At 38.8% G+C, this 24530-nt stretch overlaps 1 protein-coding gene across 26 annotated transcripts in view; it reads left to right on the top strand.

Annotated features, from left to right (window-relative positions):
- Positions 1-24530, top strand: part of NTRK3 (neurotrophic receptor tyrosine kinase 3) — a 397061-nt gene that overhangs the window by 353063 nt on the left and 19468 nt on the right. For 23 of the 26 annotated variants that reach the window (XM_078376016.1, XM_078376017.1, XM_054258251.2 and 20 more), the window contains 2 exons: positions 18367-18412; positions 23240-23394. In XM_078376016.1, coding sequence (XP_078232142.1) covers positions 18367-18412; positions 23240-23394 — 201 coding nt within the window. Of the gene's footprint in view, positions 1-18366; positions 18413-23235; positions 23395-24530 lie in introns of all 26 variants that reach the window. The other 3 variants (XM_054258271.2, XM_054258269.2, XM_078376019.1) reach the window with 1 other exon arrangement.

Below are 24530 nucleotides of genomic sequence, written 5' to 3'. Positions count from 1 at the left end.
GCATGCTGGGATCTCAGGGGTGAGATGAACTTAAGAGAAAAGATTCAGGGAGATCCCAGAGGCCCACATGAAAAAGTTTATTGTAGTTTCATCCTAACTGGGCAAGTTTTGGTCATACACACATCCTTTAAGGCAACATTCTGGGATGTCTCCTCACCCAAAGTTAGTATTTCTAAAGAACCTAAGGACACACACCTGTTTATTTCCATGCCCAAGATACACAAGGAGAGCATAAGAGAAGCTTTTTTTCACTCCTGTGGGCATGCCAGTGTTTTTCAGCCATCACTGAGGTTGTGGAGAGGGTCTGGTTGCAGTGAGGACATGTGTGAGCTAGAGCGCATTCTAAAACCCACTCGGAGTTTCCCAAAGTCAAACACCAATGTAGTTTAACAGTTTTGAAGTTGTGGAGTGTGGTTTCCCCCATTTTCATTGCCATCCCAAGTCTTCTGATCATTAAGACTGGCCTTCTGGGGAAAACTAAGGCAGTCCTCTGTATGAGATGAGTGTTAATTGACATGGTATCCCATGTCCTCATAAGTTCAGGGGTTATCTGTTCTTCATGTCTGTTCTCTGGGCTCCTAACTGGAGATTTATCCAGAGATAAGAAATCTGCCCATTAAGTAGTAATTAATCTTTGAACTCTCAGTTCTCTTAGCATTTTGCTTTCTGATTATCTGAAGAAATACAGTGTCTCAGAGCAGAGCAAGCCCCTAGAACAGGATGATAAATGGTGCCTGGAATGGAGTAGGACTCAGGTCTTCAAGGGAAGGGGATGTGGGAGCTAAAGAGAAGATGATGGGGGCGGGTGGAGTCTTACTGGTTGTGCCATCTAAGACCACTCACTAGAATGTTGCCGTAGTCTCGTGATGGGGCTTCTTGGTTTGCATCTTATCTTCAAAGCTGGTCAAGTCCATTTGCTTCTGCAATTCTTCTGGGACAAATGACTCATGAGAAATTCATATGACTACAAGAATTGTGACACCGCCTCCTGTCTGGCGATGATGTGGGTTTCGCTATTTCTGGGCTGGTGCCCACCTCTCTTGAGCCTTATCTAGTTCCTCTGATTAGTGCTGCCTCCTCTCTTTCTGTCACTTGTGGCTAGCCCTAATGGAAAGTAGATGTCTGAGGCAGCCTCCAGGCAGATGCATCCGGCTGAAGAATTCTGGCACCTGGGCAAATGCAGTCCTTCAAATAAAGCCTTTAGTTCAGATGCCGGTCTCAGAGCCCACACTGTAAACTGTGTCCTGTGAGGCTTTATGGCTAGAGAAGTTCTGGCATGCAGGGTGGGGAAGGAACGAGGGGGGTTTGGGGTGAAAGGAGGCTTATTGTGGTTTCATCCTGGCTGGGCATGTCGGTTTTACATGGGCCTCTGGGATCTCTCTGAATCTTTTTTCTTTGGTTCATTTCTAGAAATAGACATTTTATTTCTAGAAATAGAGACTAACTTGAGAGTTGAATTTTCTAGTGTTTTCTCAGGATTTTTTCAGCTGTGACAGAAAACTCTCTACCTTAAGCAAAAAGGCAATGTATTGTCTTAATAATAAATTTTTATTCCAGGTTTAGGACTTATTTCTAGCGTTGGCTTCATTTGAAGACCTAAATAATGTCACCATGTAGAGCCTGTTGCTTCCTCTCTCCCTTCTTCCTACTCGTCTCTACTCCAACCTCTTTCTGTAACTTCTTCATTTCTCTCTGCCCCTCTCTCTCTGTCTGCCCAAGACCATGATCTTAGAGAAAGAGATGATAATGGGAAATAGATTTCCAAACAATCAAGGCTAATGAATGTTGAAAATTATGATGATAGATGCTGCTGCCGTTGAACAGATTATCTGAGACCTAGATGTTCAGTGATGAAGACTTGTCTTCATCAGGGAGGTCTTGTCAGCCAGAGCTGAACTGACGAGGTGAGAAATTATCAGTGCCATTTCTACAAGCGTGGGACTGGACATTATGCAGAGAAAAGCTGCAAGAGAAAGACACAGGAAGCAAAGTTCCTGACTGGCTGCTTTTTCCGAATCTGTCTGTGGAGGAACATAGATGTTTTCTGACGCCATCTTTATGAGCCCTCGCTGGGCTGGTGTCGGTTCCCATCTTACTTCACTGAATCTGCTGATTTAGATATTTCTGAATGAAATTTCCCCTTCAGCTTTTCTAAGTGTTTTATTTAAGTCAAATTTATAGGATTTTTATTACATTATCCAAAATCTGCCATCCTAACCCATCAATTTATATGCTAAAACATTTTTACTAATGAGTCTTTTTTTCAATTTATAATATATAAGAATTTTAACTTGGTGGTGAATAAGAACATTGGTTTTGTAATGAGAATAATTCAGGTGTAAGACTTGGATCTTTCTGTCTCAAGCATTTTGGAATAAGATGCTTAACCTCTTCCTCTCCTATCTCCCTCCCTCCCTCCCTCACTCCCTCTTTCCCTCCTCCCTGCTTTCCTCCTTCCTTTCTTTCTTTCTCAATACTATGCTGTTGATAATATTAGTTTTCAGAGACAATACGTTTTGGAGGATTGAGTGAAGCAGTGAATTTGAATTCGTTCGACAAACATCCTAGCACAGTATAATATGCAATACGGTATTGTTCTGTATCCCTGTTCACTGGGACAAGAACTGAGCCTAACTCTATTCCCAAGCTTGGAATGCTGAAAGCACCTCTTTCTGCCTCTGCTACGGTGGAGAACAGAGCTTTAGATAAATTAAGATGAGGACTCTACCCTTGGGGATTACCTACCCTAGCACTTAGCCTGGCTCTACCTTTTGGGGACCCACTAGGTGACCCTGAGAAAGTTACTTCATCCAGTTTCGTTAGCCTGCAAGCAAGAAATCCACTTGCTCAAATTCCCCTTTTGTTCTTTTGGAAACAGGAATGTGTGTAACAGAGTAGGAATGCCTTTGAATAACAACTGTCCAACTGTGATTTCTGGCTTAACATTTAAGACTTTCTCCTAGGTTCATCCTCAGAGCAATCCTCTCCTGCCTTTTGACCTTGAAGGAGAAGCCAAGAGGCAGGGATTGTTTATAAGGAGAGATGGAGCAGCCCACAGCTGCAGGCCTCAGATTACGGCCTGGAATACCAGATGTGTGTGGAGGTACAGCTCTTCCATCTCTTTCATCTGAGCCTGCCCTTGGCCTGCACCCTTCACGGCCGAAAGGCAGGTCAGGACCCAGTTGGAGAGTAGCAGGCTGTGTGGAGAGAAGTGGGCTCCAGAGCTCTAACCTTCTCACACGGCCAGGAGGGGCATCCAAAGGTTATCCAGTCTCTACTTGACCAAATCGTCCCGTTTTGGAACTGGATAATACCTAAAGGTCAGCTTGCTGAACTCTTTCCCTCACCCTACCAATTACACAGATGAGGACAGGAGGCCAGGGGTGAGCCCGGAGGTATGATGCAAAGTAAGGCAGGGCCCTGGAGCTCCTGAGTTCTGGCCCATGCTCTCCTTCACTGCCTACGGTGCGCGCGCGCGTGTGTGCGCGCACACACACACACACACACACACATACACACCCTCTGTAAAGTCAGGCTGCTGATGCTGCAGATGTTAGGAAGCGCCTTGAGTTGTGCTTTTGTACAGTGTTCTTGATGTCCTGATTCAGTTTAGAAAATTATGTTTTCGACCATCTCATATAATTTTTGAGCAGAGAGGAATCTTAGCAAAACTCTGGTCTGACTGTATCATTATCTCAAGTGTGAACATTGAGACCGAAAGAAAGCAGAGGCTTCCAGGGCCACAGGATGGTAGAACTGGGGCAAGAACCCAGATGACCTGACTCTCAATCCAGTGCTCTTTTCATTCTGTTTCCTGGCTTCTCTTGGTGCCAGAACTTCCCTCCAGCTGCCTCCCTCCCAGGGTGCCTGAGATGCCTCTTGGCCTTGCCATGGCTGTGTGGCTGGGTTGATACCCCATTTCCTGGCATTTCTCAGGGGAAGGCGCAGCTAGAAGCCTGTGGTGCCTGAAAAGAGTGGTGGTACTCTTATGTTGATGAATCACCTTGCAGTTCCCACAGTGCTTCAACTGCTGTTATTACCCAACCTCAGACTTTCTTGGGAATTTAACCCTGCTATTTTTTCCCAAGTTAAATCCTGACTTTTAAATGAAGATAAAGGACTTTATCCACTGTTTCATGTCTGTGGTCCTGCAAGTGATCTGTGAGCTCTCTTCTCTCAGGCACCAAGCATCCTTCCTTTAGAATTAAAGGGTCTTTTTTTATTACTCAAAGAAAAATCCCATTTTCCATTGGATGAAGAGTGCATTCAACTCCCAAGAAAGCTTTAGGTGTATGAAAAGGCTAATTTTGTCCACCTTCTCCTTGTCTTTATCAAAGCTCCTCCAGCAACCAGTCAGTGGATGGATGGAAAATTCAGCTCCAGCTCAGAGAAGCTAGATAAGGCAGCCTGTAGCCTAGGAATGACTTGTATATTCTTTATGCCATCTCACATGATGTGCATTTGACTTGCCTTTGCCTGGGGATGTGGCCATCAGTAGAAGGTTTCTGCTGTGCTCTGTATTGTTTACTGAAGACATTGAAATATGCAAAGTGTTCCCAGTCCCCGCTTTTTGGGCTTCCTCTCCAGCTACTTCTGGCATTTTAGATTGGCAGTTAATAAAACAAAAGGGGAGCCCAAAGGCTCGGGTCTCCCTCCAGCTGGAATAATTAATTTGGAGTGTTTTGGAAGTAGCAGATTTTTACCTCCAGCTATAGCTGTGCCTTTCTGGCTGATCTGTCCAGCCTGCAGTATGTACCTGACTGACAGACTTCAAATGCTTCATGAAGGGTGCAGGGGATTAAGGGCTCAGAAATTGAGAGGGTGGCAGGAAAAGAAAAGAGAGGCCGGCCTCAATTTACATATTATAGCAGCACAAACCAGCAAAGACTTCTTATCTTTCCTCAAGACAGACTTACATTGAAAGAGCTACAGTGCAAGACACCTGAAAATTACTTCCTAATCCAGCCTAAATCTTTCCATCGTTACCACTAATTATCACCATCTACTTGCCCACATAGAAATTCCAGATTCAATCCCTTATGTTATTTAAATCCTGGACACAGAGAATGCCTCTTGGAAATATTTATAAAATAGCAACACTACTGACACCATTACAACTCTTATTCATCACAATGACACCTCTTATTCATCTCACATGATGTGCATTCGACTTGCCTTTGCCTGGGGATGTGGCCATCAGTAGTAGGTTTCTGCTGTGCTCTGTATTGTCGCTTGGTAAGCCTCAATATATGTTAGTAACTAACAGTCACAGTAAGATTTGTAATTGTGTCAGTAGTATTGTTCTCTTATAAATATTTGAAAGAAGCATGCTCTGGGTCCAGGATTTAAATAAGATAAGGGATTAGATTTGGAATTTGTGTGTGTGTCAGCCTCCCAAGTAGCTGGGACTACAGGCGCATGCCACCATACCTGGCTATTTTTTTATTTTTATTTTTTCAGTAGAGACAGGGTTTCACCATGTTGGCCAGGCTGGTTTTGAACACCTGACCTCAGGTCATTGACCAGCCTTGGCCTCCCAAAGTGCTGGGATTACAGGCAGGAGCCACTGTACCCAGCTGAGAATCCTTGATTAAAGGATCCAATGCCATCATCTTAAAGCTGGTGGAATATTCAATCAATAAGAGGTATGATTAATGTCACTGAAAGGGTAACTCAATGAGCCCATTCGTAGCTAAGTTTACCTTTTGTGGGGAAAAAAAACCCACCCCATATCATTGTTTTCTTTATTAAAGCCAAATCATGTGGTTTTTCCTTATTTTCCTGCCATGAAGCTTCACACACAGAATATGCAGTCTTTGAGCTGAGCCCACAGTAGAATACTGCACATTCCAACCAGCCCGGCCTTCTCTTCGAAACTCACTTTAGCTGCTCCTCCTGAGTTTCTAAGCCCTGCTTTTGTAAACATCCTGAATCCAAGGATGCAGACTGGCAGCCTCATAGATCCTGGCAGCTCCTTTAAACCACTTTCAGCACTTAGGTGGAATTGTCTTGAACCTACAAAACCCACAAACAGAAAGACTTGGAGCGCGGCGATGGATTACCTTCTATCTTTGGCTCTACCATACTGACTGGCTGGCATTTCATCCCTGAAGTGGTTTCTTATCCATGAATGGGGGATTATTGTCTCATTGTAAGGATAATTGAGCAGAATGTCTAAGTCGTTAGAAAAAATGGGAAGTGTACTATAACATACATGATCATTATCACTGAGACGTTAGCATCTTTCAAGGAAGATTTAGATTAAAAGTATTATGTGTGTGCAGGTGTATGGAACCCTTGCCATGCCTCTGCTTCACTTACTCTCTCATTTAATTTCTGCACATGTTCTGAGTAAGTGTGTTATTATTCCCATTTTTATGCAGAAAGAAGTCAAGGCTTCCAGAGGTTAAATAAATTCTCTGTGGTTGCTGGGCTATTTGGCTGAGTTATACCTTATTCCCTTTGTTTCTTTGGGTCCTCCATTTCCTTATCCTATGTACACATTTCTGATGTTTTATAATTTTTACTTTTTTTTTTTTTTTTTTGAGATGGAGTTTCACTCTTGTTACCCAGGCTGGAGTGCAATGGTGCGATCTCCGCTCACCACAACCTCCGCCTCCTGGGTTCAGGCAATTCTCCTGCCTCAGCCTCCTGAGTAGCTGGGACTACAGACACGCGCCACCATACCCGGCTAATTTTTGTATTTTTAGTAGAGACGGGGTTTCACCATGTTGACCAGGATGGTCTTGATCACTTGACCTCATGATCCACCCACCTCGGCCTCCCAAAGTGCTGGGATTACAATTTTTTATTTTTTATTTTTGGCCTCTATTTAGCAAAGTCAGTCTTATTTGAAAGAAATTATCTTATTTTGACTAAATAAGTGTGAATCTAAACTAGAACCTAATTGTTAGTACCTGAGCTACGCAGGGTCAGATTTTTCAAAATCTGGGATCATTAGAAGGGTGTATTCTGCCGTTCTTGACTTATGAATATGATATTATAACCTGCATTTGGGGGCTGGGTGGATCCCTTTGAATCCAGGGTGATCCATGGATCTGGGCTTGATTGAAACCTCCAGCTTTGTTGAGTGACTTGAGCTCTTTTAACATCATCTTAAAGTTTGTTTCCGCTAGAAGATAGTGCAGCCAGGAGGCCCCAATCCAGTCATTTGCAAAAGGAAATAAGGGCCAAATTATTTTTCAGCCCACATCGTTGGACTTGAAATGTCTGCTCCACAAAAAAAATATATTGCTTGGGGGCAGTAAAGGACAGTTAGGTCTCAGAATGAGTGCTAGCTTTTAGGCAGGATTAAGAAAGAGGAAAGCAAAATAAGTTATAAAAGGCATGTGTTCCTGGGGTTTCCCTCAGAACTTTGCTCCTGGCAGATGCAGCTCTAGGTAAGAGAATTGGGGAGAATCACAATGGGCCTATTTATCCTCTAGGCTCACACTGCTAAACAGCTTGGCTCTCAACGCCTTGTGTTTTTGGAAGACTCCAAGGGTTTTTCCTAATCCTGGGGCTAGAGGCTCAGACTGAGACAGCCATTCCACTGAGATTCTGCTAAATGGATGCTGTTTGCATAAACTGTCAGAAAGCCCTGCTCTGAGGGAGGAATACTATAACGACGGCTTTGTGAGTTTTCTCTGCATTTTCCCTCCAAAGAATCTCAAGCACCTACTAGACCCGGGGCTGAGATATTTGGTTTGTCTGTAAGAAGCTAGATAATAGTCTGTCCTACTTCACTGGGTAGAGAAGAGGCAAGAAGAAGGCAAGCAATTCTGACTTAGTAAGTTGAAAGTCTCATGTCACTGCAGAAAAGTCATAATCTCTTGTATAAAACTTGCATCCGTGAGTTTCCATACCTGGGGTGAGGCACAGATGGACATGTATTTGCACACTCATGTATTGTAGATCAGAAATCAAAAGGATATCCAAACTAATATATCCCTAAGGCATATACCCACAGAAACTGGGGGAATTCCAGAGTTCTACCAGGTGACTCAAAGTCTCTATACATCAGGTGTAAAGAAGGAAACTATAGAACTGTCAGTAAGTAGAGTCGAACTCTGTAAAATATTTTAAGAGATTTATTCTGAGCCAAATATGAGTGACCATTGGCCATGGCCAATAACACAGCCCTCAGAAAATGTGCCCAAGGTGGTCAGGGTACAGCCTGGTTTTATATATTTTTAGGGAGGCATGCGACATCCATCAAATACATTTGAGAAATACATTGATTTGGTTCAGAAAGGTGAGACAATTCAGAGCAGGTGGGGAGAGGGGCGTTCCAGGCTATAGGTAAATTTAAACATTTTCTAGTTGACAATTGGTTGAGTTTATCTGAAGATCTGGGATCAATGGAAAGGAATGTTCAGGTTAAGATAAAGGATTGTGGCTACCAAGTTTTATTGTGCAGAGGAATCTCTTAGATAGCCGACTTCAGAGAGAGAGAGAGAGAGCAGGTTGTAAAATGTTTATCAGACCTAAAGGGTACCTCACTCTTAGTTGATTATCTCCTGGATCTCAAAAGAAAGGAAGGGAAGGGGATCTCTATATAATATGGATTTTTCCCACAAGAGACTCTGTGGGGCAATTTCAAGGTATGGCAAGGAAATATAGTTTGGTGTAACACAGTTTGATTTTTTTCCCTTGTTATGCCAGAGTCAGATTGGAAAATAAGTCACGATATACAGGGTTAAATAAAACCCATCTGATGAGAATGTATGGTCTGTAGGGCACACTTTCCACACCGTCTAGAGAGGAATTTAGGCAAGATGAAAAATTCAGACCTTAGTCCTCAGACCCAAAACGTAAACCTCATGACGCTCAATCTGTATATTTCTGATTTGTTTGCCTTTGTGTATGTATGCTATACTCCAGTAATACGTTTACAGTAAAAACAATAACAAGACTCGGTGAGACTTCAGTTCTGTTTCATTTACTATTCTTAGTGATTTAGACAAGTCATTGCTTTTCTGGCCAAGGTTTCTATGTCTGCAAGTAGGCTGGGTAATTTCCAAGGTCCTTTCCAGCCTTGGTTTATATGCTGCAGTTTTGGTGTTGAATCTCTCCTTTCAAGCCCTGGCTTCTGAGAAACTTGGATTTGAGGAGCTGGACAAGGTTCAGTTACAGGGTAGGGCTGCACCCCTGAAGATACACCAGGAATCCAGATGACATTTGGAGAGAATGTAGGCTGAACCACCAAAGAGATATGCCTAATAAATGATCAGGTGGCTGAGAAGAGAGCTGAACTGGTTCACAATCCAGCATCCAGCATCCACAACTCAGAATAGCCTCATTGTTAGAAAGTGAGGAGAGAATAGAGCAGGGAGAGGAGGAGAAAAGGTAGGAACTGGGGGAGAGTTTCAGAAGGGCAGGCTGCTATTTCTAAGGTTCTGGCAGTCTCTCGCATATGTGGGGAAGAAACTATTAAGAGAGACCAACAGTTGGAGAGGGGGTGGGGGCAGTGAGAGGGTTCATTCCAGGAAGGAGGGCTATATCATTTTGATTAACTAGTTTAGAGCAAAACCATTCTCTTTACTGCTTGGAGGAAGGAAACATTAGAGGAAGACTTTGGGCTTTTCCTTTTCCATTTAGGCCATTTATTTCTAGAAATGTCTAAGGGAAGTTTCACCAACCCCATATGATCAGGAAATGATCAAGGCAGGACCGACAAGCCCATGTCTGTATCTGTGACTGTACACACAGTGTGCATGCATTGTGATGCACACATGTCCATCTAAACCTCCTTCCCCCAGGGTACGGATGTGTGTATGTATATTACATGCTGCTCACCTATTATGTACAGCCATGCGTGTGAAATTCCCAGACCCTCTGTAACAAGAGTGGTGGTGATTTTAAAGACTGTTATGCTGACTTCTGGGACTGCTACTGGGGTCATGTTCAAGGTGACTGCCAGCCATAGCTGATGCTGTCCTCAGAGAGCAAAGCAAGGTGGAACAGGTGAAGGCCACTGGGGCATGTGGGAAACCACACTTCCCAGGGAATGACAGAGGCATAGACTTAGTTTTTCATTTTTCCTCAGTGCACATGAAGACTTTTCCATGTGAACAGACATGCAATCAAGAAAGATTAAAATTTAATAAATAAAAAATAATGGCACTTACTATAAATGACACTCTTCATGACAATCTCCTGATGGACCATTTATCATTAACGTATGTTGCCAAGGTTTTACCACTCTTCAGAGTTGTCTCCTTCAAAGTACATGAGTTGTTTTCTCATCTACTTCAAACCGTTCTGACTCAGCCCATGCAGACTAGGGAATACGGAGGAAGCTTGAATCCTCCCAATGGTTCCAGAAATATTATGCTCTGTGAATCCACGTTTGCTCATCTTTGCTGGGTCTCGATTTCTTTATCTGGAATATGGGCTACTTCGTGTCCTGTATACCTCATTGGAATTGTGTGAGGAGAGATGTTTTGAACCTCTCAGTGAGAAGCAGGCTTCTGTGTGTTTTTTGGAATCCACCAGCTGGCTCCTTCTGTAATTAGACACGGAAGCCTGAGAACCTTGTAGAACTTAGCTGAGTTTTTCTTTTTAACCCAAAGTTATGGTTTCCCTCTAACTGAACAAAAGTTGTAGTCACTCAATGGAAATTAGCAAGACAATTCTCTTTTCAGGAAGGCCTGGCTTAGAAGAGAAGGGACAGCTGTGGTTGAGTGAGTAGGGAGGTAGGAGAGATCCCCAGAATGGAACACTGCCCTGCAGGGCATTCTGCCCCAAGTAGGACCTGGAGCCTGAGAATTTGTAGCCACTAGACTTTGAACACCTTCTTCCCCACTGATTCCTGGCCCTCAGGAGTGGGGCAAAGCATAAACCCTAAAGACTTGAATGAAAGAGATGGGTTCCAGGGGTTTCAGCTAGGCACCCCAGGGCTGGAGGTTGAACTGCTTCTCTTGCTCCCCTCTTCTCTCATTCTCCCATTATATGGAGCTGATGGCCTGAGGATGGGTAGGATACAGCCTTGGGGAAAGACAAGAGGAGCAGGACTCTGAACTTTGCACTACTAGATGCTCAGTCTCTGTACTGTGGTCTTGAAACGTCTATGCTCCTACAAGAATGCTGAAAAGATACATATATGTCCCTTGCACATCTTAAGTTGACATCCAAAATCTTGAAAGTAATTTTAAATAGTTGCACTAAATGTGATTTCCAGAATGTTGTAAATATTGACATTAAAAATATATCATTCCTTTAACGCATCTGGAGCTTTAAGTACCAGAGCAATTTGGTACATCATCTATTAAACACACGAACAGGTTCTTAAACAGCCAGTTTTACATGGCTCCTGTTCCTTGAATTTATATTTTCATTGCAGTTTCCCCACTGAATTTTATCTTTGTATATTTTTATGCATGAAATCCTTTTATTGGCCACTCTATCATAATTTACTGTGACAAAAATATGTATGAAGGTTTAAATTTAATTTTTCATGGCCAATGATCATACATTTCTAGATGTTAAGAGTTTTCGGTTTGAGTTATCATTATGATTATTAGTAATACACAGAAATTGGAAACTGATTAAGTTACAATTATTAGTGATGGACAAAAAAGGCAGTCAACAAAATAATATACATATCAACTTTTCTTGAATATAAATGATAAAAAGTAAAATATCAATGGAAATGCATCTCATATTTTCAATTAGCTCATGTATTCACTAATGAATAATGTTTTAAACTAAGAAAGAGAAGTAGATGAAAAAGAAAGAAATTTTGTTATTGAATTTTATATAGTTAGATAAAATTTGAACTATTATCTAGGTAGATTCCTAAAATCACATAGTGGTCTCTTCTGTTCTTCTCTCAGCTGATAATTCTTTTAGGTTTGTCTCTTCAGTTGTTTGAAAATTGTTGAAAACTACAACTTGTAAATGAACTTTCCCCCAATCATTAGAGACATCCATTTTCAACACCGGTACCTATATTTTATACAGTTCCTTTCATTGTGCTCTGTAGGGTTTCACTCCTGAGATTTAGAATGAGTGAGAAGTCTGTCCTTCCTTTTGGAGAGGAGAGAGAGAGAGAGCAAGAGAGCGAGAGAGTGTGTGTGTGTGTGTATGTGTCTGTGTGCACGTGCATGTTGGGGATGGGGGGCAGCTGGGCAAGGAATTGATGGACCATAGGGGCTCTGCATTTAATTTTAGAAAAAAATCCATGTGAGAGTTGTGTATCTGCAAAATCCCTCAAAATTATCCTTGCCCTGAGTACACGCTGGAAAGACCATGTTCTGTATGTTCTGGTTTGAAACCACTTGTGTGGACACTGTACCATACCTCTGCCTATTACATGGCATGGAAATTCTAGGTCTCGTCCCATGGGACAGTGGCTCTTGCTCTTCAGGGTGTGTATGGATAACACGAGGTATATGTAAAAAGTGCACTTTCCCATGGACAATAGCCAAAGACTGGAAACAATCGAAGTGCCTACTCATAGGAGGTTCATGGGAGAAACTGTGGCATCTTCAAGCACAGTGGATCCTTTACAGCTATAAAAAGAATGAACGAACTTTAGTTAAAAAAAACAAATATAGAGCAGATGTGGAATGTTGCCTTTTATCTAAGAAAGTGACCAAGTGAATGTAAATCCATATTTGCTTATGTAAGAAACAATGGAAAATAAACTAAAACCAAACAAAAATGGTTATCTGTAGAAGAAAGAGAACAGGGTGAGGAGAATGAGCAGTGATAGAACAAACCTTTGCTTGAATGAACCTTGTTTTGTGATTTTGACTTTGAAACAGTGTCTCAGTTTTTACATCATTATAAAGCAACATTAAATCAAACTGAAAATCAAAAGCAAAGCAAGTCCTAAAAATTAAAAGCAAACATGAAACAAGCTTAATTGTATATTACATTGGTATATTACATTCTCCTTCACCACACAGAAAGGAGTTACTTCAAATGACTTTAAAACATAGCTATGTTTTCTGGATGGCCCTAGTAGGTAGATTTTAAGGACAGAAAGAGCTACAATGATTGTAGGTTGAAGGTTGTTTTCAGTAATCATATTATTAGTAATAATATTTGAACTGTTATTTTCAATCTCTAATATATTGTATATTACTTATACAAATTAGGATAAAGCAAATAATATTCAGAGTGTTAATAGGAATCAAGATTTCAGCATAAGAAGAAAACCACACGTAGACAAGTAAAGAAGTAAAAGCTCTGTAATTCTAAATCTGATTTGAAAAAATCAATATGAAGTCATGATGTTTTTTTCTCTTAAGAATTTTTTTTTCCTGGCTATTTTTACAACAAAGACCTGGAAATAATAACCACCCCAGTAGAGACGAGCACTCCAGCGATCCATGTTATGGTCTTTAAATTCCATTGCCCTCCAAAAGGATCCAGGAATCCCTGGAAATAGGCTGATTCAAAGGCTGGAGTAGGAAATGTACAAAAAGAGCCTAGAATATTATTTTATGTCAGAAAGGAAGGATGCTATGAAGACCATTTATTAGGGTTGTGTGAGAAGACACAGGCACAGGCTTTCATTGCCCAAAGATGAAACACCAAGCATCAGAAATAATAACTACAAACTACAATAGAATGAAACACTTCAAATATGTGTGTGTGTGTTTAAAGAACAAGCATTGGTAATGCTTTTCAAAACGAAACCACACCAAAACACTCCTTTCATTGGTCACCTCTGGAGGATGATATGGGATGAATTCATTATTCTAATAACTGGTAAATAAAGAGGAAGAATTTATCCTACCTGTCATGTATAAACTGTTGCCAGTGTAACTAAATGGCTGATGAAAGGAGATTTTGATTTATAAAAGATTTCCAACTAATATATGCAGAAGGAATACTATAATTAGAATGTCACCCTTTTTCAGCCACTAATGAAATAATGGATCTGGGTGGTGCTCATCAGCGGCTGCTAAAATTGCTAGGTGAAAGGGAACTTTATAATAATCAGATTGAACCCACTGATCAGTCTTAACATCACTAAGAAGAAAGACAACCAGATAAACTTTGCCTGATGTTGTGCTACAGAAAGAAACCAACAGCACTGTTTATGAACCTAGGTATAATCAGAGCTCTGGGTACCTAGTCAGGTATCATCAAGCGTTCCTGATTAAATGAAATGCGGCAAATAGAGGAACATGTGAAATGACCCATAGAGATACAGTGAAATAGACTGTGAGAATTTTGTGGGACAAGTGACCAGGATCTTCAACCATCAATCAATCAATCAATCAATCAATGGAAAGTTGGGGCAGAAGGTAGGGGAATTCTATAGATTAAGAGACCCTAGGAGACATTACTAAATGTGATCTATGAATATTTTCTGGATTAAACTTTCAAAAATCACTTGAAAACACTTGGGAACTTTTGACACTGAATGGTATTTGATGTTAAGGAGTTATTAGTTTTTTGATAGTGCTACAACAAAACCATAAGTTTGTGGTTCTCTTACCCTTTGAGTCTAAGTCAGAGGCCACCTAACTCTGTAAAAGACCACATAGTAAATATTTTAGGCTTTGCAGGTGGCCCCTGTTGCAACTTTAAGGTAGTCTCTTCTATAACTATTCAACTCAGCCCATGCATTGTGAAAGCAGTCATAGACAATATGGAAACTAATGAGCCAGACACGGTGCCGTGCACCTGTAGTCCCAGCAGCTTGGGAGGCTGAGGCAAGAGAATCGCTTGATCCCGGAAGGCAGAGGTTGCAGTGAGCTGAGATCCTGCCATTGCACTCCAGCCTGGGCAACAAGAGTGAGACTCCATTTCAAAAAAGAGAAAAAGAAAAAAGGGAACTAATAAACTAATGAGCATGGTTTTATGCTAGTAAAACTCTGTTTCCAGTAACGAGTGACAAGCTATCATTTGTTGACCTCTGGTCTAATTCATTGCGCTTGGGGTAAAGCCTAGGAATCTGTAGTTTTAACAAGCATGCCAGGTACTTATGATCAGGCAGAGGGCATTGGGAGGTGATTTTAGTTATTTCTTCCATTTTCACATGGGAAAACAAGCTGGAGTAGGAGAAAGGACTTGCTCAGGATCCACAGCTAGAAGGTAGCAGACTGTGTTTATAGGGGAAAATCCTGGCTGCCATGTCCCTTCTCTGCCACATTCGTCCCACAGGAAGACGCTAAGGAGAAACAGGGAGAGAAGCTGGGAAGAGAACAGGGGGAGCGAGAAGAAAACACTTGGGAACTTTTTCTGCACATTGTACCTCTAACTCAGCAGTCTTCTTTAGGATGAGGCAGAGGCAAAGGGAGGAAGAAAGACCCTGAACACGTGCCGAAAGCCCAACAGATAAAAAGAGGATGTTCTGGAGCATAATGTCAACTTCCTTACCAGGCCTAAAATCCAGAGTTGCTAGACTTTGAAAATAAAAATACAGGACACCTTGTTAAATTTGAATTTCAGACAAAAAACAAACAACCCATATTTTTAGCACAAGTGTGTTCCATGCACTATCTAGGACATAATTATAATTTTTTTTTAATGTTGTTTAGCTGAAAGTCAAATTTAACTGGGTATCCTGTATTTAATCTGGCAACCCTGCTAAAGTGTGAAGCAAATTAGTAAAAGCATTTAACAAAATATTGGTGGGCAAGGGGTCAAGGGCACCCCCTGCTGAGGGACTATGAGAATCACCAGGAAGCTGCTTACAGGAAAGGTTCAGAGGTCACAGAGACTGAACTCTGACCTGCCAGATTTTGGAATAGGCACTTGACCCTCTCCTCTAAGTCTTGGTTTGTAGCTGACCTTGGCATGGATATCCTAAAGCCTGAGTTGATCACGTATCTCTGTTCTCTCTACGCAAGATCTGGATTCATTCAAAACCCATCTGGTCTCTGGGTATGAAATGAATTTTATGGAGATAGTGACATTCTCATTTTGCTCCTGCTTGATCCTCAATATACCAGGAGTGATCATTTTTCCTGGGAAACAGTCTTAATAATGCAAACAGGATTCCATTCTTTAATTAATGCTCATTCCCATGAGCACTTTCAGCCTCCCAGAGTTTTCAAACTCCCATCCTCTTTGTGAGTGTGCATGTGAGAGGGCAAGGAAAGGCAATGATTGATGGAAGGTATCTGCCAAGATAGGCATGGGCTCTTTCCTCGTGCAATCCAAAGATCTGTTTCCCTCCAATTACTTACTATTTTTATTTCTAGAGTCATTCCTTGGAATATTTCCTGTGCCTCATTACTTACATCTCCTTTTTCAAGGTTCAGCCTTGAAATCCTTAAGTATCTCATTGAGAGTTTGGATGAGTAAATATTTCTTATGCGGTGCTTGGGCAAGGTACCTTACCTTCATCTGTGCTTGGGGATGATAGAGGCTTCTATCACGCAGGAATGGAGAGAGCTTAAATGAGGGTTGTGTGTAACAACAGTGGCCAGCACTCATTATTAATTAACTAGCGCATTTTTATTGTTAGTATTACTGTCTCTGACTAGTTTATGTCTGGCTAGGTTTTATCATGGGACATATTTGTCAATAATTTTTTTTTACCAGGGAAGGCTTTGGCCACTACCTTTCCCAGACAGGTTATCTTCAAAGAATATCAGTCACCATGGAGGAAAATCAGCATGGGTTTTTATGGAAAATAAGTACATTTGAGGAAATTAGGTTTGTTATGCTGCATGCAAAGACACACACAGTGAATAGTTACTGTACTTTGTGTATATACTTTTACACTGAACAATGCTCAGTGGGTTTTTACATACATAATCTCATTTTAGGCAGGCTGTAGCTTCACTCTTATTTTGAAGAGAAGAAAACTGAAGGGCACAGGGGTTAAGTGCTTGTCAAAAGTGACATGAGAACCCAGGGCTTCTGACTTCCAATGTCATGTTCCTCTTTGTTGCATCACAGGCTTCTGGAAATATTTTATTAATAGTCCACTCCTGGAAGAATACAGTATAAACTTGACCACAGCGGTAGTGCCGCTTGGTGAGAATTTTAAAGATTCTTCTCAAGGGAGTCTCTGTGACCAATTAATATCCTTCTGATACTCTTTTACTCAAATACTTAGATGCATCACAGTTTACACCCAGCACACTTGAATTTCTGTCTATAAAAGTGGAGATTTCAATCTGGAATACCTCTTCTGGATTGTGTTAAAATTATGAGATGAGACATACACCAGTGTCAATTATGGACTCTACTATTGAAAATTTTTCATCAAGAGAAGTGTTTCTATATTCCTGACTTCTGTTTTTTTAATCAACAAACCAAGTGCAATAAACCAGTGTACAGTATTCTGTCACAAACATAATTTTTCTTTTAAAAATATTAATTTTTAATATATTAAAGAGAACTTAAATTAGGTCCACTGGTTTCCTTATATTCACACTTTTTTTTTACAGTTTTAAATTTTCAAATGTGATACAGGATTATTGTAAAATTTCAAACAGCATAGATATGTATATATTAAAAAGTGGGATCTTTCTTTTTGATCATAACACACATGCTATAGAGGAAGTCACTTGTTTACTGGTTTTCTGGACATTTTTCTATGCATTTTCAAGTTACATGGTATTGCTATATATTTGCTTATGTATCCACATATACATTTTTACATGAATGAGAATACTAAAATATATTTTCCAATGCCTTGTGTTGTCACTTAATATATCCTAGACATATTTACGTATCAGTACACATAGCTCTACTATATTCTTTTTAACTGCTGTGTATAACTTTAATGATGAACAAATTTTTGCCTTTACAATGAATGAAATAAACACTTTCAACTAAATACTTTTGCTTACTTGATTGAATAGCTTTCTAAGACACCTAGAGGTGAAATTGCTGGGTTCAAAGACACTTGCACCTTTAGTGTCAACAAAGTCTACCAAGCTGTCCTCAGAAAAAGCAGAAACATTTCTCACCGCTGACATTTGAGAATAACTCTTTCCTCACCTCTCTCAAACACAAGATAGCGTTAATCTTTTTCCAAACTTTCCCAGTTGACATTCAGAAATGTATGTCTCTGTTGTTTTAACTGACCTCTTTTCATATGTTTGTGGCCACTTCTAGTCCTTTTGTGGATCATCTGTTGTTATCCTGTGTTCATTTTTCTGTTGGGTGGCTTTTCCTAACTAATTTGAAGGAGCACTTGGTATGGATTTTAATTCTTTGTCTGTTACATATATTGTGCCTTGTTGTCATTTGTCTTTTAGCTATGCTTATGTTGTCTTTTGCCATGCAAAAGCATTTAATTTTTGTAAGTTATAGCTCTAAATCTTATTCTTGACGGCTTCTTGAACATGTGTCTTATTTAGGGAGGTCTTCCTTTTCTGAGGTTATAGAGTACTTTTCTAAGTTTTCTTCTAATATTATTATTGTTTTGTTTTTTATGTTTAGCTCTTTAATCCATCTGGAAATGATTTTTGTATATGGTGTGAGGTAGGTATCTAAGTGTATTTTTTTAATGAATAGTTCATTGTCCCAACACTTTAATTACTAACCCATCATTTCATATATTAGATTCCAATATTTATACATGGGTCTGCCTCTAGACTCTCTGGTTTGTGCCATTAATAAATTTGTCTATCCTATGCCAAAACACAATGTGTTCATTACATAGTTTGATAAAATGTTTTGCTATCGGATAGTGACTCTCCCTTATTGTTCTATTTCAAGTATATCTTAGTTTTTATCAAATAATTACTACTTTAGGTGAATTTTGGATTCATCTTGTCAGTTTCTGTACACCATTTCATTTGAGTTTTCATATATATTGTGTTAAATTTTTGATTAATCTATGGGAGAAATGAAAAATGTATAACATTGCGTCTTCCTATCCAAGAAAATGACACAAATTTTTATTTATTCAGATCTTCTTTTATGTTTTTCAACACTTTTCTTTAAATAGAGTTGCTTTCTGCTAAAGTTTATGCCTAGGTGTTTTAAATACCTTTATTGCTATTGTCCAAACAATCTTATTTTCCATTGTATTTTGAAGTCATTGCCATTGGCATGTGAGAATCGTTTGATTTTTGCGTGTTTCTCTTATTTCTGAGTAGCTTGCTAAATCATATAATGGTCTAACTGCTTTTTATTTAATTTTCCTGAATAGTCAGGCAGTTTGACTTTTTAAAAAAATATTTCTACCACATTAAAAAAATTATTGCTTTATTGCCTTGGCTAGGACGTCTTGAAAAATGTCACATAAAATTTGTAATAGAAGATACCTTGTATTTTTTCTAATGTTTTGTCAGTAAATATGATATTTAGTATATTTAATAAAGGAAGTTACCTTCTATAAATTAGACTTTTAATCAGAAAAAGATGTTGGAAATTTTTGGTATTTTTAAAAGGGTGGCTTCTCTTCTTTTACCTTTTAATTTAGTAAATTTAGCAATAGGTTTCCTAAGGTTGAGACATTCTTGCATGTCTGGTATAAACCTTATTGAGCTATAATATGGAATTCTTGTAATATGTTGCTGATTTGATATTTTATTCATATTTGGAGAGTATATTCATAACATAGTTTTATACAAGTGTAGGTAAAATATGTATATTGATATTTGTTATGTAAATACATATGTAAGTCTGTATGTTAAATTTGACTGATTTTGTCTTCAGGAACGTTCAAACCACAGAAAATAGTCTGGGAAGATTTCTATGTTTTTTGCTTTGAAAAAGTACAAATAAGACAGAAAACTTTAATAGAACTCACCCAGGAAACTATCTGAGCCTTTTATCTTTTTAATGTATAGAATTTTTTTTTACTACAATTATGGTTTTTGTATTCAACTTTTCTTTCTATTTATCTTAATTTTTTAAAAAAATTAATATTTTATAGAAAAACAATTAATGCATGTATACTTTCAAATTTATTGCTGTAATATTCTTAACATTTTACATTTGTCTCCTCTACATCCCTCATTAATCTTGCCAAAGGTTCATGTAACTTTTGAGAGAACTAACGATTGTATAGACCAAGTCTGATTTTTATTTGCCTTTTCATTCGTTGTTTTGCTTTGTTTTGTTTACACTGATTAATCAGGTTTTATTTTATTTTATTGTTTATTTCTTCTTACTTTCCTTGCATTTGCATTTGTTTGGTGGGTCTTTACTCTCTCTCTCTCTCTGTGTGTGTGTAATCCTTATTTAATTATATTTTCACTATTTTAAAAATAAATGGTTAAATGCTGTAAGTTTTTCCAAAAATTACTTTAGTTATATTTCATAAATTTTAAGGAATAGAACTTTAGAAATTATTACAATAAATACTTTTACTTTTAATTTTTTCTTTATCAAATAATTTAATTGCCCAAAGAAATGATTTTTTTTCTTGTTAACTTCTATTTTATCATATTTGATACAAAAAATGTTTCTTATTTTTTATCTTATATTTATTTTTTGTCTTGTGATTCAAGATTTCCTTTGAGATTTAATATGTTACTGGTTTTTATAATTTTTTTAGGTAATTAAAAATAATGTGCAATTTTTCAAGGAAGCTGAAAGACACACAATCAAAACACTAGTATCTATTTATTAGAACTCATTATTTTTATTTTTAAAGTGTATCTTCATTTATGTTAGCATCTTGATCTTTCAATTTGGAAAGCATTTTAGTTTTCTATGATAATGATAGCTCTGTCAGTTTTATTTATAACTTGTTTTTAATCTTCTTATATATATACACACACATGTATATGTATTATCTCTTATATTTTTATAAATATTTTATATATTGTTGCTATGTTAATTGGAGCATAAAATTCATCATCATAATGGTGTTTTAACCATTATGGTTAAATACATAATGGTGTATTTAACCAGCTTTAAATATTATATAAAATATGATATAAATTTAAAATAAGTTATTTAGTCTCATTTTAATTTTTGGCATTCTGAATCCTTTTTTTCACCTATATATGAGATAACAGACAATGTATAAATCACAATAAAAGAAATGTAATTGGCTATAAATATCTATATATGCATATATACATATATATGCACATATATGCATATATGTAGCCAATTATATTTTTCTTTTATGTATAGTTATATTTTTAGCATTCCATTTTCAGTGTTTTCTGCTGTTTCATTTTAGACATGTCTATTTTAAATCATTATCCTATTCCCCCTTTCTGTAGTCTTTTTGGTATTAGTTAAAGATTTTGGCTTTCTTTATTAAAGAAAATGGTTTGAAAGGTATACGTACTATTTCCATTCTAGAAGCTGCTTTAAAATTTTAGTAAGCATATTTAAATTTAAGTGTTAATCTCAATAATCAACCACTGTAAGCTTCTTTTTTTTTCTTTCTATAGCATACAGCCTTTATCAGGCTTTTAATTATTTCTACATCTACTCTTCTATGCATTTATGGTTGAAATTATTGGAAAGTTTCATTTCAGATAAGTATGTCAGCTGTAGCAGTGGTAGTACTAACAGCATCATTAGTATTATTATTTACTTAATGTCTCTATTGTACAGGAAGCCTGTATTAGTAATTGTATTACTTTTACTACCAAATTAACACTTATTATTCATATTTAAATTGCACTTTTGTGGCTTATTTGCTCTACATTTTTGTTATGTTACAATCATTGCATAGCTTGGGTTATTTTTACTGTTTTTCTAGAATATGTACTCAATTAACTTGGCTTCTGTGTTTTCTGAAAGGCTGTGAGTGGTAAACTTTCTGAGTCTTTGCTTGCCTGAAAGTAGTATCTTCAGTTGTCTTTACACTGCGTAAGCTATCCTGATTAGAAAGTTCCAGGTTAAAAATAACTTTTCTGGCCAGGCGCAGTGTGGCTCAAGCCTGTAATCCCAGAACTCTGGGAGGCCGAGGAGGGTTTATCATGTGAGATCAGGAGTTTAAGACCAGCCTGACCAGTGTGGTGAAACCCCATCTCTACTAAAAATACAAAAATTAGCCAGGCAAGGTGTCTCATGCCTATAATCCCAGCTACTCTGGAGGCTGAGGCAGGGGAATCACTTGAACCCAGGAAGTGGAGAGTGCAGTGAGCTGAGATCACACCATTGCACTCCAGCCTGGGCAACAAAAGCAAAACTATGATAAAGAAAGAAGAAAGGAAGAAAGAAAGAGAGAGAAGGAAGGAAGGTAGGAAGGAAGGAAGGAAGGAAGGAACTTTTCTGTAAACCTATAGTATCATTTATCTTCTAAAATTCTTCAAATGGTTAAGGCAAACATGATTTCCCTTTTTTGAAACAAGATTGCCCATCTCCCAAGCTATTAGTTCTTGATTGTTCATTATTATTATTCCTCTAACTGACCCACCAAAGCAATAAGAAGTGTAAGCAATAGTTCATCAGGACATACATAGAGAATTCTTTTTTTCAATATTGAGTACTTTCGTAACAACGAATTCCATGTATTACCCAAAAGTTTCAATTCCCCAAACTCTTTACTAATGACGCAGTTAGTTTCTGAGTTTTAATAAATGCTGTGAATTTTCTCTCACTTATGCTAACATCTCTAACCTGCTGGGCAGTGAGGAGTTCCCTAATGTTTTTCTCAGGAAAGGGTACCCTGGGTATTTATTCTTGTTAGTCACTTCTGCTTGCCCTTGGTTTTCAGTTTGGCAGACCTACAGATGGTTGATATCCTCCTTAGGCTATTTTTAAAGACTCTCCCTACTATCCTTTGAGATCTTACTAAGAACTGTGTGGAATTCTCTTTCTGTCCACTTCCTATCTTACTAGCACATGGTCTTTCATGCTTTTGGAATGTTTCTGTCTTTTTCACTTTAAACACTGAGTCCTAACTTGTGGTGAGAGATTCAAGATTGTCAGTTAGAAGCTAGAGTTCTCCAGATCAGAGACACATGGAATATACCATGCCTCTGCACCAAAGACTCTAACCTGATGTTTGCAGATACTGATACTTGGTGACTTGCTTAGTCATTCTGCTGACTTCTCGCTGGACTTGCTCTTAAGGTTAGATTTTTCTGTAGTGCTAGATTCTGAAACCTCCTCTCTAACCTCAGATTACCTTGTGATCTTTCTTCATGCTAAGCGCCCAGGAACTTACCTTTCCTCAGGTGTTATCTCTAGTTGTGAGTCTAGCTGTCTCCTTTATGGTAGGTCTCCAAAGTCAGCGTCTTCACACACCTCTGACAGAAGTTGCATAAAACTGTGGCTGTCTTAGAATAGGATGCATCAAGAGTGCATCTGTGTGTGAAGAGTGCAGACAGACGACACTCATTCTGGCCGTCTGGTCACTCTGTGTGTCTCTATCTTGACCCCCTTTAGGTAGGAGGACACACCATGCTCCCCATTCGCTGGATGCCCCCTGAAAGCATCATGTACCGGAAGTTCACTACAGAGAGCGATGTGTGGAGCTTCGGGGTGATCCTTTGGGAGATCTTCACCTATGGAAAGCAGCCATGGTTCCAGCTCTCAAACACAGAGGTAAAAAGGGGGTGTGTAGGAATCTTGATTGGGGAAGACTGATAAGCGCTATCTCAGGCCAGGTCTTGCACATACTGGACAAGACATTAGGTGGGATTTAGAGCCAGCAGAGTGAATGTAGGCATTAGTGGGAGCAGAGAGTTTCTTAGTAGGAAAAAAAAATGGAACTATAGGAAATGTGGCATAATTGTCAAAAGAGCATGAAGCCAGACATCTAAATTGAGACTCGATTCATGGTTCTGTTCAGTATGCTACCCTTAAAAATCACAAATTTTTCACTATGACAGAAAATGAAAACAAAGAACAACTATGAGTTTTTCAATTGTGCCATCTTGTGGAAACACCCGCTGCTTAGTATGCCCACATACTCTGTGTGTATAGAGGTTTTAGGTATGCCAAGCCAAGGGGTGTACAGGAGGGTCAATTCGGAAAGGCCAGTTTTAGAACTGACAGAGCACGTGTGAATGTCCAGGAATAGAATAAACCATTCTAGTAATAAATACTCATTATGTTTTTATAGTTGTAATTGCAATAATAAAAATTTAAATAATAATAATAAATGCTAGTAAACATATTTTAATAGTAGCTGGCATTTAGTAGAAGGCACTTTTCTAAGCGTGTTAGCTCTATGAACTCAGTAATTTTTATGAAAACCCCTCTGGAGATTCAGGTTAAAGGAAGGGAGTCTGTTTGGGGTACTGAAGCAGACTGGCCAGCATCTCACAGGTAAGAACCTCTGAGACAGAGACGAAACCTGACCTGTAATCCTAGGTCTCCTCTGCCTCCCAAGCCCATCAAGATGCTTCTTGGTGATGCATAGACCAGGCCATGTTGCTCCAGAGAATTCAGTACAGTTTGTAGGCAGTAAGGTGCTCAGTCTTTCAGCCCAGCCAACCTATGAAACGCTGCAGTCCTTTTTATGGTCTTCCATTTGCTGGGAAAATGTAAACACGAGGCTTTTAATATTAAAATCTTATTTGAATATTGAAGAGAGTGTCTTTTTTCTCGGGAGCTGTGTTTGTCTCTGCTCTCCTATGTCTTGACCACGTAATTAAGTGAATTTCAAAGACTGAAAAGAAAGTGTTTTTTAAAATGTGTAATCTCTCATGATTCACAAGCTCAATGGGGCCTGACCA

Source organism: Callithrix jacchus, chromosome 6 (genome assembly GCF_049354715.1).
Source record: "Callithrix jacchus isolate 240 chromosome 6, calJac240_pri, whole genome shotgun sequence".
Classification (NCBI taxonomy): Eukaryota; Metazoa; Chordata; class Mammalia; order Primates; family Cebidae; genus Callithrix; species Callithrix jacchus.
This window is presented reverse-complemented; position numbering and strand designations above follow the sequence as displayed.